This window comes from Cucurbita maxima, unplaced genomic scaffold, assembly GCF_002738345.1.
Source record: "Cucurbita maxima cultivar Rimu unplaced genomic scaffold, Cmax_1.0 Cma_Scf00132, whole genome shotgun sequence".
In the NCBI taxonomy this organism is placed as follows: domain Eukaryota; kingdom Viridiplantae; phylum Streptophyta; class Magnoliopsida; order Cucurbitales; family Cucurbitaceae; genus Cucurbita; species Cucurbita maxima.
The window spans coordinates 82,401-101,216 of NW_019272148.1; the positions used below are offsets into that span (position 1 = coordinate 82,401).

The following is an 18,816-nucleotide window of genomic DNA, read 5'->3' on the forward strand; positions in this document are numbered from 1 at the left end:
GTTAAATCATAACTTCATCTTAAAAACATAACATCATCGTTAAAACACGATTATGGTCTTACATGTTCGAAAACATAATTCAAAACAAAATAAAAACGATAATAAATTAAAATACGAAAGGTAGATGACCTATACTAACCTAAGATTAAGAATTTAAAATGCTACTAGCCTATGCACGTGTCATAGTCTCTAATTGTGTACTAGCCTATAACGTGAGAGAGTGTTGTGAGGTCCTTTGTATTTCCATAACTTATTTTTGCAGCAAAGTTTCACAAATAGATTCGAGGACGAATCCTCTTAAAGAAGTGGAGAATGATATGAACCAAGAGACATCAATCATACAATATATCTCTATGAAGATGTGAAGAAAATGCTATTGAAATTATCAAAAGATTTTTCAATTCATGCTACATTGAAGAAGAGTGAACCTTCATTGTTATAAATTTTGGGTGGATTACAATGCATATTGTATTTCATTAATATATTTTAAGACTTTTTATTTACTTCAAAGTTCCATTTACATAGTGGTCGATTATAGTCATAAAGTATCATAGTGGCTAATTATGGTCATAAAGTATGAATGTTACAAACTTTTGAAATGTCTAAGGTAAGGTCAAGAGTTTCATTTTGAGGTTATATAAAGTCATGTATGTTATATTTGTAAGCAAACTTGAAAAATATAGTAAAAGAAGCATTTGTGCTTTTCTATAGCTAATAACTAACTTTCTTTACAATTCTATATAACTTAGGTTGCATGTAGAATCATTAAAGCTCACATGATCGATCTTGCTTGTGGAGTGATTCAAATCTTAAACAAGTATTCTTGCGTTGAGATATTTGATCAAGAAGAATCATTCAAGCTAGACATGATCGATCTTTCTTGTGAAGTGATTCAAATCTCAAACAAGTATTTTTGCCTTGAGATATTCAATCAACAAGGTAATCCAAATCTTACTCTCCTGGGAGTGATTGTTGTGCGTCGAAATGCTAGAACCCCAAAACTATAATACCAATTGTAGTACCAATAGCGGAAGCAAGATCGAATGTACTCAAAACACCAACGAACGAAATTTAAACAAAGAGACAAAGAGATTTACGTGGTTCGAAGAGAAAAAATTCCCTTATATCCAGAAGTAGTAACCAATCACTAACAATCAAAGTGTTTACAAGTGAATACCTCACACTCATACTACAAAATATCTCACCAAAATGTCACTCAAGAAATACAATGTGACACACAAACTCAATCAAATTCCATTAGCCTCAACCTCCTAAACAAACCCTTTAGATAGGGATAATCTTGTTGTTGACATTTTGTTGTTGACATTTTTTTAGATAGTGTTTCCCGTCTCTCCAATTAAATCTACATGAGTAAATCTTGTTGTTGACATTTTTTTTAATAATTGTTGCATGTATGCATCGTGGATTTGGGATTTTGACGGAAGAAGAGTTCGTTGAGGAGAGATAGTTAGGAGAGGAAGAGGGGTTAGTGGATAATAGTTTAGGAAAATTTATTATTTTTATTATTTAATTATTATTAATTATTATTATTATTTTTTTTATGTATAGTTGTTACAATAGCATCTTGGAGTATAAGCTATTCGGACTCCGGAAACTCCATCAATCATAGGAAAGCATATGTTATTGTATCATAAAACCTTGCAGGTTTTCAAATTTCTCTTTGGTCTGTTCCTAGCAATGGACTCAGGTTCCTCCACTCTTTCATTTACGAGACTTTGCTTCACCTACTCTAAGACATCAAAGTTATTATCTACCTGATCAATAGGTTCTTCAGTAGAAGTAACCATATTGGGAGAGAACACCAGCTTCTCCACTTACTTCGATGCCTTGTCATTATTTTCAATCTTTTGTAAAGACATTCCAAACTCATCCAATGTCACATCTTGACTATTGACAATCTTACTTGTTTTTGGACACCATAACCTGTAGTCCTTCACGCCTTTGCTAAAGCCTAATTTGACTTTTTTTGCTTTAGGATCTAGCTTAGAGTCTGTAACATGATAATAAGCCGGACAACTGTTAAAGATATTTAGTAATAAATTATAGTTTACCATATATATTATATTTGATATTTTATTATAAGGCAAATATTTAATATTTACCTTATTACCATAGGTATCTTGTTATTTCCATTTATTACTATTTCCATATCCTTGTAATTTATTTGATTATAAATAAGATAACTTTCACACCATTTAGGTGTGGTGGATTAATCAAACATTCATATGGTATCAGAGCCCTCTCAGTTTAACAACCCTGATCTTTTCTTTTCAATGGCTTTTGAATCCTCTAATCTTCTTCTCCACCACCCCTGCTGGCTTTGATGCCGCAGGGGCAGTCTTCATGGCTGCCGCAGGCGGAGCCGATTGATTACTCTTCGGCTCCACCCTATTGACCTCCAAATCACCTTTCGTCATATTCTGTACATACAACCTTACCTTTTCTAACCTAATCGATTTTCCCCTTGGCCAATATAGTCTCTTTCATTTTCTTCCCAATCAACCCTTCATCCTTCACAGAAACCCTAATCTCAGGATCCTCATCAGTGTTCTCTTCAGAAATATACGGAATCTCGACAAGCCCATCAACCTTTTGTAGAGATTTACCTTCGGAATCTGGGTGCCGCACTGGCCTATTCACCAACCATGTTGCCGCAGCCCCTCCTGCCAAAATTGGCTCCTTCGCCCAATGTGGCGACTCTTCCGACTGCCCTTCTCGCCAAAATTGGCTCCTTCGCCCAATGTGGTGACTCTTCCGGCTTCAACATTGTCTTTGTCCCTTGCTCTAGGTTTCCTCTTCTACTTCTTGAGGTTAGAAATATTCTCACCAGAGCCAAGGCAGCATCGTCACTAAGCGACAATCCCTCTTCATGGGTTAGACATATTCTCGCCGAAGCCAAGGCAACATCGCCGCTGAGCGGCGATCCCTCTGCAATTTTCGATGGCCAAGAAAGTGTTTCTCTACACCTTCTCTGAACCAGGTTGTTGATATCTTCACGAAAAGTGTTTCTCAACCTCTTTGAATTTTTCAGATTCAAGCTTCACGTTCGTTTAAATCTGACGCTTAGCTTGCGGTGGGGTGTTAAGGATATTTAGTAATAAATTATAGTTTACCATATATATTATATTTGATATTTTATTATAAGACAAATATCTAATATTTGCCTTATTACCATAGGTATCTTTCCATTTATTGTTATTTCCATTTATTACTATTTTCATATCCTTGTAATTTATTTGATTATAAATAAGATAACTTTCACACCATTTAGGTTGGGTGGATTAATCAAACATTCACAACAACCAAACACATGCAAATTATCATAATTTCTAACAGGAGCACCTGACCATAACTTAAGTGGAGTTTTTTCAACATTTCTAGAAATAGGTAAATGATTCACCAAGTGAATGGCATAACTGAGAGTCTCAGCCCAAAATGCCTTACTCAATCCTACTTGAGACAATATGCATTAAACCTTCTCTATCAATGTCTGGATCATTCTCTCAGCAACTCCATTTTGTTGTGGCTTACTAGGAACAGTGAAGTATCGAACGATCCCTTCATCTTGGCATACTTTAAGGAATGGATAATAAGTATATTCTCCACCGTTGTTTGATCTCAGCTTTTTGATTTTCTTGTCTGTCTGATTCTCGACCATTTTCTTCCACTCCATGAAGATTTGGAGAACCTCGTTTATGTGCCTCATGGGATATATCCTAACTCTCCTCGAGTAGTCATCAATAAAGGTGACAAACCACCTTTTTCCTCCCAATGAGATATTCCTCCTAGGACCCCATACATCAATGTAAACATAATAAGATGTCCTTTGTTTGGTGTATGGCAGTACCAAACTTCACTTTTTTTTGTTTACCAAATATACAATGTTCACAAAAATCAATTTTACTAGTTGTGGCACCCTTAAGGACTCCTTGGTTCACCAATGTCTTGAGCGCCTTCTCATCAGCATGCTCGAGTCGTATGAGCCATAATTTCGATATGTCTTGTTCTTTCGAACTTGCCACAACAGCATGCCCAATGATCGTGGTTCCATTAAGGTAGTATGCTACATCTTCTAGTCTCTTTAATTGCCACCAAAGCTCCACAACCTACTTTCAAATTTCCTCCTTCCAAAATGATACGATAATCATTCACATCCAAAACACCCAGGGAAATCAAAATTTTCTTCAAGTCAGGGACATACCTAACATCATTGAGTTTTCGTACAACCCCATCAAACATCTTGATTTGTACTGAGTCGATTCCCATCATTATGCAAGTACTTTCATTGCCCATATAGACAACTCCACCATTGAACTTTTTGAAGTCCAGGAACATCTCTCTATGGGGACTCATATGATAGGAGCACCCAGAATCAAGAATTCATTCACGGATTTTGGCTGACTGATAAGGAAATTGTCAAGACATTATCTGCTTCATTGTCATCATCTCTAATCACATTGAACTTCGACCTCTTCTCTTTTAAGATTGGACAATCTTTCTTCCAATGACCTTTCTATCGACAATATACACACTCATTTTTGTCAAGCTTTCTCCAATTATCAAATCTACCTTTCAACTTTGATCGGGACTTTCTACGTTCACCCTTTTTCCAAGTAGAAGTCCTTCCACGAGCAGTGAGAACATTTGAGCTAGAGTCTTGATATGTCTCCTTGTCCTCCTTTCGACCTCATTATTCAACAAGGCATTTAAAACATCTTCAAAATCAAGATCATTGATTCCATGTAATAGAGTGGTTACTAAAAACTCGTAGGGCTCCGGCAAAGAATTCAATGCAACAACGTCTTGTCTTCGTCTATCAATTATAATATCTTGATTGAGCAAATAAGTGATGATTTTGTCAAAATCATCCAAATGCTCAGCCGTTGAGATACTTTTCTTGTAATCAAAACGGAAGAGTTTCTTCTTCAAATGAAATTTATCTTCCACACTTTTCTTCATATATTTCGCTTCAAGCTTATCCCATAGTTCTTTCACCATAGTCACCTTCATAAATGGATATTTCTGAATCCTTGCCAAGACAAGTTCAAATAATTCCACAAGCTTGTCGATTTAATCTCTTCCATTCTGCTTCTGTCATGTCTTCAGGCATCTCCTCTACGAGAGAAACATCAAGGTCTTGCATGGTATGTAAATTAGGAGAGAAGCATCAAGGTCTTGCATGGCAAGTAAATCACTAACTTCACCTTGCCAAACACCAACATTATTGGTTCCATCAAAATTTTCTACTTCGAGATTAGAGCTCAAAATTCTCGACCCACATCGTGATTTAATACCAAATGACCTTGTCATTTATAACAAGTAATCTGAATGAAAGTAGAAGAAAACACAATTCTTAAAAATTGATTTTCAAGAAAATAAGCATGATTGTGAGAACGTTTTGTGGTTGATGGGGTCAAAACTTTTAGAATACCCCAAATACCACAACCAGGCTCTAATACCACTTGTGCGCAGAAATGCTACAACCACAAAACTATGATACCAATTATTGTATCAATAGCGGAAGTAAGATCGAATGCACGCACAACACCAACAAACAAAATTTAAACAAAGAGACAAAGAGATTTATGTGGTTCGGAGAGAAGAAGTTCCACTACTTCCTCATGTAGCAGCCAATCTCTAATAATCAAAGTGTTTACAAGTGAATACGTTACTCTCACACTACAAAGTCTCTCACCAAAATGTCACTCAAGAAAAACAATGACACAAACTCAATCAAATTCCGATATCCTCAACCTCCTATACAAACCCTTCCTACATGAATAATTCATGTAGAATATTAATAAAAAAACAGTTATATACTAAATGAGGATTAATAACCAAAATAAATAAGAAGATTAATGAAAATTGTTACAAAATTAATAACCAAATTATTATTTTTATTTAATCAAAATGGTTATGTATTCACGAAACACATAATAATAGCTTTTTTCACAAGATAAGATACATAAATAATTCTAATCTAAAGTTCTGATCATCCTTATATAATACTTTAATATGCTCAAATCCAAGAATTTTTTTTTTTTTTTTTGCAGTAAGAGGAGTAAAAAGATTATACCTTCTAGATAACACATCACTACCATATTATCCTTGTCTTGCTTATATTTGATGACATACAAAAATCTTTCAATATATTTCACCCACTTTGCATGCATACAATTCAGTTTGCTTTGACCATTAAGATATTTCAAGTTTCATGATCAAAATGGATCCCAAATTCTCTAGGTCATAGTAGTGTAATACACCTGCAATATATGAACTAAAGCAAACAATTTTTTATATACGTAGGATAGTTCAATGATGCCCCATTTAGTTTTTCACTAAAATACACATGTTTTCATCTTGAATTAAATCATGTGTAATACCAAAAAAAAAAAAAATTATAATTATAAACAAAAAATAGTTAAAATAATAATAATAAATAAATAAACAAAAAAAATCTTTCCCCACTTATCTCCACTAACCTCTCATCCCTTCCCACAATTATCTCTCCTCAACCCCACCAGATCACCGTTCATCCAAAAATAAACGGAAAAAAAAGTCAGATATGGAAAAAAGTAAAATGGTGTTCAACAAGGATAGGATGCAGATGTACATGATAGATTTTGGTCTGTTATTACGGTAAAATCCTATCTCAGATTTCTTTTATAGTTATTGTTATAAGAAATCAATTTAGATCAAATGTTCTTTCATATTTTATTATGTAATAATCCGATCCCATATTCAATTAATTAGATTTTTTTGTTAGCATTGGAAGTTATATGAAATAAGGTTAGAATCAATAAAATTTTCGTAATTAGATTTTTTTGTTAGCATTGGAAGTTATATGAAATAAGGTTAGAATCAATAAAATTTTCGTTGGCAGATCCATAAATCGGTAAGATAGTAGCCAAACAATCAATTAAATTGGCCAATATCTGTTTACGGAATGAAAATAAATATAGATTTAAAGGACAGAATTGAAAATGTTTAAAATCTATTTACAGAAGTGAAATAATTACAAAGAGGGAGAAGGGAATATTTATTGAACAAAATTTAAAAATAAAACAAGAAATATCAGAAGGCATGAAACTCCTTTCAATTTTGTCAGTAAATTTTAACTATCTAAATTAGAGAAATAATTTTATAAAGTTCAAACTTGAAACTGATGTCATGGGCTCACATAGGTTGACTTAGATTTCAAAGGACGAAATCGAACTTTCATTAAAGATATATACGTGACAACAACTTAAGCTAACCAGGTAAGTGGCTCACCCGTCGTAGGTTACGCGTTATTTGTTGTATGTTGGCACGTGCCCGTGGATTTGCACGTGTCATTAAATTGTATGCTAGTTTAATGTGCTTAAGTACGAACTCATGTGAACGTGAATGTATGCTATGTATGCTGCTTAGTTTGATGTGATATGTTATGCATGTGACGATATGTGGTCCTTGAATGATTGTGGCATGATTGTATGGAATATGTGAATGTAAACCGCATGAATTGTATGACATGAAACACGACAAACTGTCTGGAATCATAACCCTGATTGGAATATGTAGGAAATGTGAATTGAAAATGAGAATGACATAAAGCATGGAACGTGACAGGGGGTTATGATCATTAATGATAAATGTAGAAGTAGGGGGGACCTCATGCATTATGTATGTTCATGCATCTGAGGGGATACCCCTATCCCATCTCGAGGGTACGGACGCGTACATCTAATGACAGGACAACGATCATTATGCTTTGCATAGCGCTGCCATAACGGTTCTAGTTTTAACAGGTCCCGGCATAAGGGGCTCCCAGAGTATACCCACCGGATAAGAAAAGTGGCCCAGCGGTGTGCGAACTAGCTGGTGAACCCATACTTGCATGTATGAGCTGTGTGTAGAGTATATGGTACACATTCACGATTACCCGTTAGGACTGCACCGTAGGGGAAACAAATTGAAACGAAACGAAACGATAGGTCCCATCATTTCATTGCATGTGATTGTTGCATAACCCCGATAGGGGGTCACTTACTGAGTATTCTAGAAATACTCAAGCCTCGTGCTACTTTACTTTTGCAGATAAGGGCAAGGCACCCATGTGACAACGACGGCGGCATCGTACACCTCAAGACCGTGGCACATGCATAGGGTAGTTGTTTTTCCATTTCATAGTTTAGGTTGAGTTCGGTTTGCATCACTGGAATAGGTTAGTATAGGTTGAGTTGTATTTGCATAATAAACCATAGTGTAGAATTAAAACATTCATTTTGGTTTTGGTTTCCTTTCCTTTATTTCAATAATGTTCGTTTCTTTTTCTCTTGTAATCATTTTCTTTTTCACGAGGTAATAAAAGGCGAGTGTAAGTCGCATTTATGAGCAGAGCCCATTTAATGTATATTCCGCATTCCAAGGTATAATAATAACCTTAGATTAAATAGGTAAAATTTAGAGTCATTACAACATCTATGCCCAAACCACTCTCATCACATCCAATTTCAAAAGTTTTATCTACGCAAAACAAGTAATGATGTCTTACTTAATTTCTTACCAATCAAATTGGATGCATTCTCTTGCATTTCCTCCCATTTAAAACGTCATTCCCTCCCATTTAAAACAACAGTCATTTTCAAAAAATAATGGTGCAGCTATGGTTCTAAAATATTTTATAAATATCTTATAGAATCTAGCTAACCCTTCAAAACTTAAACTTCACTATCTGGGGTTGGCAAATCCCTAATGACTTTAACTACTTCTATGAAGCCAAGAAAGTAAACTTTTTCCATGCAAAAATTACACTTAGAATGAAATTTCTCTTTTTAATCAAAACTGATTTAATATGCTCCACGTGTTCAAGCGAAGTCTTCAAATAAATTAAAATATCATTAATATATACGACAACATGTTTTCCCATATATTTTCTGAAAACATTATATCTTAAGCGCATATACTAGGAGCATTAGTTAACCCAAAAGGCATAATAAACCATTCATATAATTCGAATTTAGTTTTGAGAGTTTTTTTCCATTCATCTCCTACATGCATTCTAATTTGATGATATCCAGATTTCAAAAAAACTCTCGATAAATAGACATAAACCATGTAATTCATCAAGCATATCCTATAGCCTAGGAATAGGAGGTTGATATTTTACAGTGATTTTGTTGATGACTCTACAATCCATGCACATTGTAACGACCCTAAATTTCCACATATCTAGAGTCGCCACTAATGTCTCATGCTCATCTCTAATGCAGATTATAACTCTAAGAATGCTCATCTTTATTAGCGAAAAAAATTTAAAACTTCAGAATACATTAAAACATTAGAAAACACTGTCGGACTTACATGTTTCAAACATCATGCTGGAGTTCAAAATAAGATAAAACAATTACAAATTAAATAATTTAAATAAATGAAATGCAAACACCCTATCCTAACCAAAACTAGGAATTTTAAATATGTAACTATCCTATGCACGTGCCATAGTCTCTGATCACGATGCCACCGTCAACCGTACATGGGCACCTTGCCTTTACCTGAAAAACAATATGGCATACGACCTGAGTATTTTGAAGAAATACTCAGTAAGTGACCCCATTATAGGGGCCATGCTAATGCAAACACACGCCATCATGAATTAGGGACCTATCTCTAATCATCTTAAGGGTGGCCTCCAGTCTCGGACAAATTGGATGTGTAGTACTTCCCTACACATGACTCACACATGCGAGTGTGAATCCCCAGGGCGCTAGCACACCCCATGGACCCTCTGGTCAAGCTAATCTGTAGCGACGTCCGGAGGTCAGCAGAACCCCATAGTGTCATGCACCTCATGAACACCCTCATCTATGTGCATTCGCACCTGTGCGCATTCACGCTCATCATAAGGTGTGCGTCCGCACTCATCATCTCTAGGGGAAGTAACCCTATGCTTATGAACATACAATATGCATGAGATCCCTCTAAGTCCAATTATACATCTCTTCTGACACAACCCTCTAGTCTCATCTCTTGGTTACACTATGTAACACGTGCTCGTGGATATTTACATTAATATCCTTTTCGTACTCTTAGGGTTGTATTCTATGTTGATCTAACGACATGATGCAATATGACAAACAACATCATAAGACATGTTCAACATGGAAAACATCATTATGTTAATAACATCGCCATGCACACATCATACTCATCATAGAAGCCATTAAGTGCATCAAATATAACATGTATGTCATGCATTGAAACATAAATAATGTACATTTAACATACATCACAACACGATGTCATACTCATACATCATCATAATTCAAACAACCTTTATCCTATCCTATAGTAAGACCATTTACCTGGTTGGCCGTAGCCGAAGTATTCCCTAATTTAATTAATGTAAGTTCCCGTTCCTCGAGAGCTGCTCCAAAGGTTGCTGGAGTTCGCTTCATATCACACCGTTCGACACCTTTCGTTAGTATTTCACATTTTAATTAATAATTCAACTAACAATGTGAAATACGGCTCTAAAACGGTCTCAGTAAAAATCGAATTCCACGTCTACATTGTTTCTAATTTTTGTTGGGGGAGTAAAGCTTAAATTGAAAATATGTCAATATTATTTCATGCGGCTTGAATCATTCCATCCAACTATGGTTTGTTATAATATTATATTCTTTTGGTACAAATAATAATAATTTCTCACCTCTTCCATTTTCCTTCTCTTAGTGGTCTCTCCATATTTTTTTTTGTATTTTTTTCTTTCCTACCAACGACTATGCAATTATAAAACAATTTTCAACCAAGTCTCTGCATCAATCAATTATGATTTGATATTCAGTACCTTTAATGGGAGGTAGTTCTTTAGGTACTTCATCAAGAAACACGTCAACAAATTCCTGTAAAAGAGATTGAAAAACACTGGACAAAGCCAAGTTGTTATTAGTTAGAAACCAAAAATCGTACAGAAGTACAAAGATGATATTTAGTAAAAACATTACCCTTCTCACCTCTCCCACTCTACCCAAACAACTCTATCCTTTTTTTTCTCTTTGATTTTTCTTTATTTTTTCACTCATTTCTTGTTTTTCTTTCGACTCTATTTTTTCAAGCTCTTTCTTTTTTCCTCCAACTTTAATTTGATAAGCGAGTGGTTTTTCTACCATCTTTTACAAAAGAATACCTATTCAAATAACCATCCTACATGACCCCTCCTATCAAGTTGCCAACGTTGGCCAAGTAATATGTCTCCAGCAAGTATTGATAACACATCACAAATAACTTAATTTTTACATTTTTCCAAAGTAAAAGATATTAAAGTTTGAGAAACTACCTTCATTGTTTCACTATTAATGAGCCATTGAATCTTGTGAGGTTTAGGATGACGTTGTTTTGGAATTTGCAACCTTTTGATCAACATGGTACTCACTACATTGGTGCAATTTCCACTATCAATGACAAGACTGCAAGGAGTCCCCTTGACTAAACACCGCGTGTGAAACAAGTTGTCTCTTTGATCATCAACATCATTATTTGTAGCTTGAGTTTTAAGAAGTCTCCTTGTAATAAGTGTCAAATGACTTCCATCTTCCCATTCCTCCTCATTCTTCTAGAATTCTTCAACTAACTAATTGATGTCCCCTCCATTTCCTTCGTCTTGGTTCATGACTGTACAAACAGTAGTTGTATATGCTTAGGACCTCACGCACTCAATGATTTTACACTCAAGAAGAAGATTGTTATCTCTGTCTGGGCCTAGAAAGTTGGATTATTCTTGATTTTATATGGGAAAATAGGCAAATTTGCATATGTAATCTATCTACAAAGATGAGACATTAATGAACCAAATCAAGTAGACAGTTACAAACAATACAAATACAAACAATAATGAGGAAAGGAAAACAATTCTTTTTTTTAATTATTAAAAATATAGGGCTATACGGACTCAAACCGTAGACCTTCTCGGTAAAACAGATCAAACTTATTATTATCAAAATGATTTGAACTGTTTCAAAGACCCAACATGCATTTTTTTGCATTGGGCTCTTTCATTAACTGCTATAAATAATAAGCAAGTTAGTCTACCATATTTTTTCTTGACAGAAAGAAAAAGAGATGGTTCCATGTGCTCTAATTCATTATTTTGATTCGAATCTAGGGTGATAACAAAAATATTAAATTTATTAATATATCATTAACGGATGGGATTAAAAGTGTTTTTGTGGTTAATATTTGTTTTCAAAAGTAGTTTTAGAATAACCAAATCATTAAAAAAAAACATTATATTTGAAAGAAAAAAAAATTAAAATATAGACAAAATGTTAGAGAGAAAAAGAAAATTAGAAAGAAACAAAAAGGAATTAAAAAAGGGATAAAATAAAGAAAGTTAGAGGGAAAAATAAATAGTATCAAATTTTCATTAGTATAAGTGATTTTTTTATATTATCCTATAGTTTTATTAAAAGTTTAATATATTGATTAAAAAAAAAATGTTTAGATTAAAGAAATATAATTATTAATTTGTGGTTGTAAATTTTATATTGTTTTGATTTTGGGCAAGTAATCGGACTAACACTCTCCTGCTCTGATTTCAACCTCCATTGATGAGCTTCTACCCATCTTCTCCATTTGTTGAGTAAGCTCCCCTGTTTTCCCTTGTTTTCTTGCATTGCCTTTCATTCATATCTATTCAGCTGACTTCTTTGTTCTTGATTTCTCTGCTTCCTAGTATGATTTACTGCGGTTTTCAATGATGATACTTCCAGATAGGGTTTCGATTTAATCTTTTTTTTTTTTTTCATTCGTTGCTTTTGATTTCAAATCACTCAAAATTTTTCTCTCCTCCTTTGTTGCTGCTTGTTTTTCTCGTCCATAGAACACTTCGTGCTTTATCTCAACATTGTTCTTCTGTCTTCTTGGATTCTATTTCATGGTATGCTTTCTTTTTTTTCCTTTTAATCGGTTGGGGTGGAGAACGAAGCACTCTTTATAAGGGTATGGAAACCTTTTTCTAATAGACGTGTTTTAAAAACTTTAAGAGGAAGCTCGAAAGAGAAAGTCTAAAGAGGACAATATTTGCTAGCGGTAGACTTGTGCCGTTCATGCTCTACCCCAAAGCTCACCCCATCAATTGTAGCTTGTAGGAAGGCTTTGCCCTGCCCAACTCCAAAATTTCCACGACCTTACCATCTTGGAGGTGCAATGTTATGTATTTTTGTGAGTTATGAATGTTGAAGCCATCGTACATGCACGTGGACTAATTCAATGGGACAACCATGTGAATCTACTACATTTGATTGTCAAGATAGCTCGTAGAATATTAAATCCTATTGTAACGGCCCAAGCCTACCGCTAGCCGATATTGTCTTCTTTGGGCTTTCCTTTCGAGCTTCCTCTCAAGGCTTTAAAAGCCATCTGCTAGAAAAAGATTTCTACACCCTTATAGAGGGTGTTTCATTCTCTTCCCCAACCAATGTAGGATATCACAATTTGCCCTCTTTTAGTGCCCAGTGTCCTCGCTGACACTCGTTCCTTTCTCCAATCGATGTGGGACCCCCACCAATTCCACCCCCCTTCGGGGCCTAGCGCCCTTACTGGCACATCACTCGGTGTCTGGCTCTGATACCATTTGTAACGGCCCAAGCCCACCACTAGTAGATATTGTCCTCTTTGGGCTTTCCCTTTCGGGCTTCCCCTCAAGGCTTTAAAACGCGTCTGCTAGGAAAAGGTTTCCACACACTTATAGAAGGTATTTAGTTCTCCACCCCAATCAAATCAATGTGGGATATCACACCTACATAGCTGACCACCATGCTTGAACTCATTCTTTTTAAGTTTTTTACTATTTACATGGGCTTTTATTGACCTCTTGACCTCTAGGCAAACCTATGGTGATTTTGTTTTGTTAAATTATCCCTACTAGCAAATTTGAAATTATCCCTCTTGACCTCCTCTTATTAATCTAAATTTATGCAGAACTGAACTTGAGTGAACACATGGAGGACAAGTGTGCAATCAAGACTGATTCCACTGAAGTAATATTTATTTCCATTGCTTCTTATGCTTTAAACTTCATCTTCAACTCCTATTTCTACTTGATTTACTCCCGCTAGATTATCGTTCTTGTTTTCGTCTTGATGGATGGTTTTTGGGCTGCAGCTAATAGGCAATACCCCCATGGTGTATCTCAACAAAATTGTAGATGGCTGCTTTGCCAAGATTGCTGCTAAACTAGAGTCAATGGAGCCTTGCTCGAGTGTCAAAGACCGGTAATAGATACTCCATTTATAACACGAATTCGTATTCTGTTTTCTTCTTATGTTAGCAACCCTTCTTTTGTTTCTTAATCTCTGTATTGCAGAATCGCCCTCAGTATGATACAAGACGCGGAGGATAAGGGCCTCATATCACCAGGGAAGGTAAAGAATGGTGTACCATGTGCAAATGTGGTTGCTCATTCAATTTTGAATCTTTCAGTCTGCAAAAAAATAGAGACTTCGTGGAAATTTATTTTTTATATGTGAGCTAATAAACTTAAAGATTGTTGAACAAGTTACTAACTTATGGAGCAACGGTAGGAGAATTGTTAGTAGACTTAGTAGAATAAGTTACTAATTTATGGAGCAATTATAGGAGAATTGGTAGTAGTTTTCGAAGTGTGGACGTAAGTTTTGTGTTTTAATTAAGAAGGTTGTTAGTAGTTCTTAACTTGACGAGAAAGTTTAGAAAGCAAGTTAGTGCTTTCTCGACTATAAACACTCATGAGAAGAATGTTTTCTTCTTTTCACAACACAACAACAAAAGAGAACTAAAAAGCTAAGTGCTTAAGATTACTGTGTTCCAAAAGTTCTTTCCCCTCAAGTTTTTCCTTTGCCTCTTTTACTTGTTTCGACATATCTCAATCGTGGGTCACATCCAATATTATATGTGGGTGGGTGAAAAGAGTGTACTTATCGAGACTACAGCGGGAAACACCGGCATTGGACTGGCATGGATTGCAGCAATCAAGGGGTACAGACTCATTCTCATAATGCCAGCTTTCTTCAGCATGGAGAGAAGAATTCTGCTACTCAGTTTTGGAGCCGAGTTGCATATCACCAACCCAGAAATGAGTATTGATGCAGTTATAAAGATGGCTGAGGATCTTGAAAAATCCACACCCAATGGATATTTTCTGAGGCAGTTTGACAATCCTGCCAATGCAAAGGTACTTTTGTGATGGGATATAATCCATGTTTGCTCCTATATCAGTCTTTGATCAGGATATTTATTTTTTAAATTTCATTAGATTCACTACGAAACGACTGGGGTGGAGATATGGAAAGATTCAAATGGAAAAATCGACGCGCTCGTGGCTGGGATTGGGACAGGGGGGACACTAACTGGTGCAGGGAAGTTCCTTAAGGAGCAGAACTCAAAAATCAAGGTTGGTTTAAATAATTGTGACATCCCACATTGGTTGGGGAGGAGAAGGAAACACCTTTTATAAGAGTGTGGAAATCTTTCCTTAGTAGATGCATTTTAAAGCCTCGAGGGGAAGCCTGAGAGGGAAAGCCCAAAGAGGGCAATATCTGCTAGTGGTGAGCCTAGGCCATTATAGTTTAAGATGTCGTTTGAGATAGAAGAGTTTTTAATCAAAACGCGTTTTTCATAAATATTTTTGCTTTTGTAGTTATTTGTATGGAAAAAACTCAAAAAGTGTTTGAAATGTAGGTATATGGAATAGAACCAGTTGAAAGTGCAGTGTTGAGCGGAGGACAACCCGGTGAGTTTATTGCTACATGCCTTCCATATCCTTTTTCTTCACTCCTTTAAACTTGCAAAGAAAATTTCATGGAAAATAGATTCCGTATTGTATATACGATGTTGAGGTATCATCACTAGCCCGATAGGGTTAAGCCCAATAATTGTATGAGCTCATGTATATTTATTTTAGCAAAATGATTTAGATATTTTAGGATAAAAATATCTAGATATTTTAGGAATAGATTGCCTAGCCTCCCGTATGAATACCCATTCACCGTATCTAGGTTTTCATCCCAAAAATAGAAAGTACAGAGTGCCGCACTAGTTTCTAAGTGTCTTGTAATCTCTTCTCGATTGGTGTTAATAAAAAGTGGTAGTGTTTCCCACACAGAATTGTGTTCAACACAAGAAACTTCTCCAATACAATCGTTTTTACACCAATAAAAGCCTACAAAATAGTGAAGACATTCCTTTGTCTTGAAATATCCTTGCATTTTCTTCATTCCATAGAACCCATGAAGCCTCTGTTGAAGTGGAGCCACATAGTGTTCTTTACCTTCTTGAAAGGATGGTCATTTTGGATTAAAGACTGCCACTCAGTAACGTTGTTTAGGATAACCAATGCCAACTCCAGACGGCAAAGACAATCGAGGTTTTAAACTATGGTATTTCTGTTGAGGATTGTTGGGAGAGAAGTCCCACCGTGGCTAATTTAGGGAATGATCCTAAGTGTATAAGTAAGGAATACATCTTTGTAGGTATGAGGCCTTTTGGGAAGCCTAAAGTAAAGCCACGAGAGCTTGTACCCAAAGTGAACAATATCATACCATGGTGGAGATCCATGATTCCTAACAGTTTCCATGTAGTGACTTGGTTAGTGATATAACATGTTATAATAGTCGATCTCAAGTTCAAATTCATGTTGTGTTATTATCACAATCATGTAGTGACTTGATTGGCCTCGTCAAGTACTGACCGTTGACATGTTTTGGCACTGAAGGTCACCATCTCATACAAGGAATTGGTGCTGGTTTCATCCCGTCGATTCTCGACATCAAATTGATCGACGAGGTTATTCAGGTAAGTCTCAGAACAAACTTAGGAGACTGTTGCTACTCATTTTCATCCATTGGAGTTTAGATACATTTTGTAATCCGAATCTTCAAGTCTACTATTTATGTTTGTGTAAGATATCAAGTGAGGAAGCCATTAAAACTGCAAAGCTACTTGCTTCAAAAGAAGGCCTTTTGGTATTCTAATTTTTCTTGAAACTATTTTTACTTCAAAACTGCTCATTTCTGCCAAAAGTGACTTACATTATTCCCTTTATAGGTCGGCTTTTCGTCCGGTGCTGCTGCAGCTGCTGCAATCAAGATCGCAAAGCGACCCGAAAATGAAGGAAAACTGATTGTTGTAAGTCTATGTTACCATCTTCCTATTAACATTCATTCTCAGTTTGAAAGTTGAATCTTCGTAGGTATCCCTTCACTTTGAGATCACACACACTTTAAATATTTGTAACTCTATCTTTACTTGAATCGATCTTGAAATAGTCCGTTAATGTTTTCACTGGTAGGTGATCTTTCCGAGCTTCGGCGAGCGGTATCTATCGAGTTCACTCTTCGACTCAGCTAGGCAGGAGGCAGTAAACATGGCATACAGTTAAACACACAAAGAAATCAGGAAACTATTTATTATTTGCTGACTAGATTTCAAGGTAGAATAAGTTAAAGAACATAAGCTTCCTGTTTGCAGACGAGACAAAGTGGACAATGTTATGTACATTTTCATTGTTTGTTCATGCATAACACTGGAAAGAACAAAATGCTATTCGAGGTTATTGAGAGGCGTATGTCCAAAAGCCTACTATTTGATCGAGTGATCTTTACTTATTTACTTGGGAGAAGCCATAAAGAGGCATTTTTAAAACGCACATTAGGGAGAGGTTTCCACACTTTTATAAAGAATATTTCGTTCTCTTCTCCAATCAAAATAGGATCTCACATTATTATAGCACTCTGACTTCACTCTTCAACTTAGCTAGACAAGAGACAATAAACATGGCATACAATTAGAACAAATAAAGAAATGAGGATACTTATTAATTGCGAATATGTTTGCAAACATTTGAAGAAGAAGAAGAAGAAAAAAAAAAAAAAAAAAAAAAAAAAAAAAAAAAAAAAAAAAAAAAAAAAAAAAAAAAAAAAAAAAAAAAAAAAAAAAAAAAAAAAAGGGAATGAATATAAAATACTTAATAAACAAAAAAACTTTACGAAGTATTATCAAATTCTTTATCTAATATTGATCCACATGCTTTTGTTTAGACTCTAAGAAGTTTAGGACTAGTTTCTATCGCTACTTGAGCATTTGGAGTTCTTCAAAATTCAAATAGTTCTCTTATTTGAATCTTACATTTGGGGATGTATAGGTTCTCAACCTTTATGTTTTCTGTTCATTGACTTAAGTAGCTTGTATTGTTTACGCAAAGAATGATTGGTGACTTGGGTTGAGGCGCTATCTTATAAAGTTTTGACGAGATAGTTTGATGTTTTCTATTCTAAATATCATTCATGAAAGGTTAGCTGATGGACCCTCCCATAGGATCATAAAGTCACCTACGTTTGGGGGATGTGATCCCTCGTATGCTGTTATCACTGGGTTAACCTACGTGTTCCCATGCCCCCATCTCAGGTAAAGGTTTACAACATAGTGACCCTATTTAGGAAACCCTTACTATTTCCACTAGGTTGGGCACCTGTTACACTATCTTGATTTGGGCTGTGCCTAGTGTCACGGTCATGCTCGTCTAAAGCAGCCCATGGTCGCATGCCCATGACAAGTCAAACTATTTATGTCTTCCCATGTTCTAATGTTTTAGTATTTCTAGGAAATATGACGTTTCGAAAAAATCATGTCTAGGCTTGCTAGACATGAAAGGCTTCAAAATGTACTATAGGGGAATATGACTAGTTGTCAACCTCTCCCTACCAATAGTTATATACTGTGAGTCATTGTTGTTACTCTCTTGCTTGCATATATAACACCTCTTTCAAAATCTCTCTTTGC

General features: G+C 35.4%; 1 protein-coding gene across 2 annotated transcripts; it reads left to right on the plus strand.

The window, feature by feature from the left end:
* The first annotated feature begins 12,551 nt into the window (after positions 1-12,551).
* Positions 12,552-17,594, plus strand: LOC111473556 (cysteine synthase-like). Of its 2 annotated transcripts, XM_023119032.1 has the most exons (11): positions 12,552-12,640; positions 13,981-14,039; positions 14,164-14,273; positions 14,366-14,423; positions 14,948-15,211; positions 15,293-15,430; positions 15,718-15,769; positions 16,751-16,830; positions 16,941-17,000; positions 17,083-17,163; positions 17,327-17,594. In XM_023119032.1, exons 2-11 carry the CDS (start codon positions 14,001-14,003, stop codon positions 17,414-17,416), a joined length of 972 nt encoding a protein of 323 aa, XP_022974800.1. In that variant the 5' UTR covers positions 12,552-12,640; positions 13,981-14,000; the 3' UTR covers positions 17,417-17,594. The 2 variants fall into 2 exon arrangements, with proteins under 2 accessions (XP_022974800.1, XP_022974801.1); XM_023119033.1 differs by lacking the exons at positions 16,751-16,830; positions 16,941-17,000; positions 17,083-17,163; positions 17,327-17,594 and adding an exon at positions 16,698-16,720.
* The last annotated feature ends 1,222 nt before the right edge of the window (positions 17,595-18,816 follow it).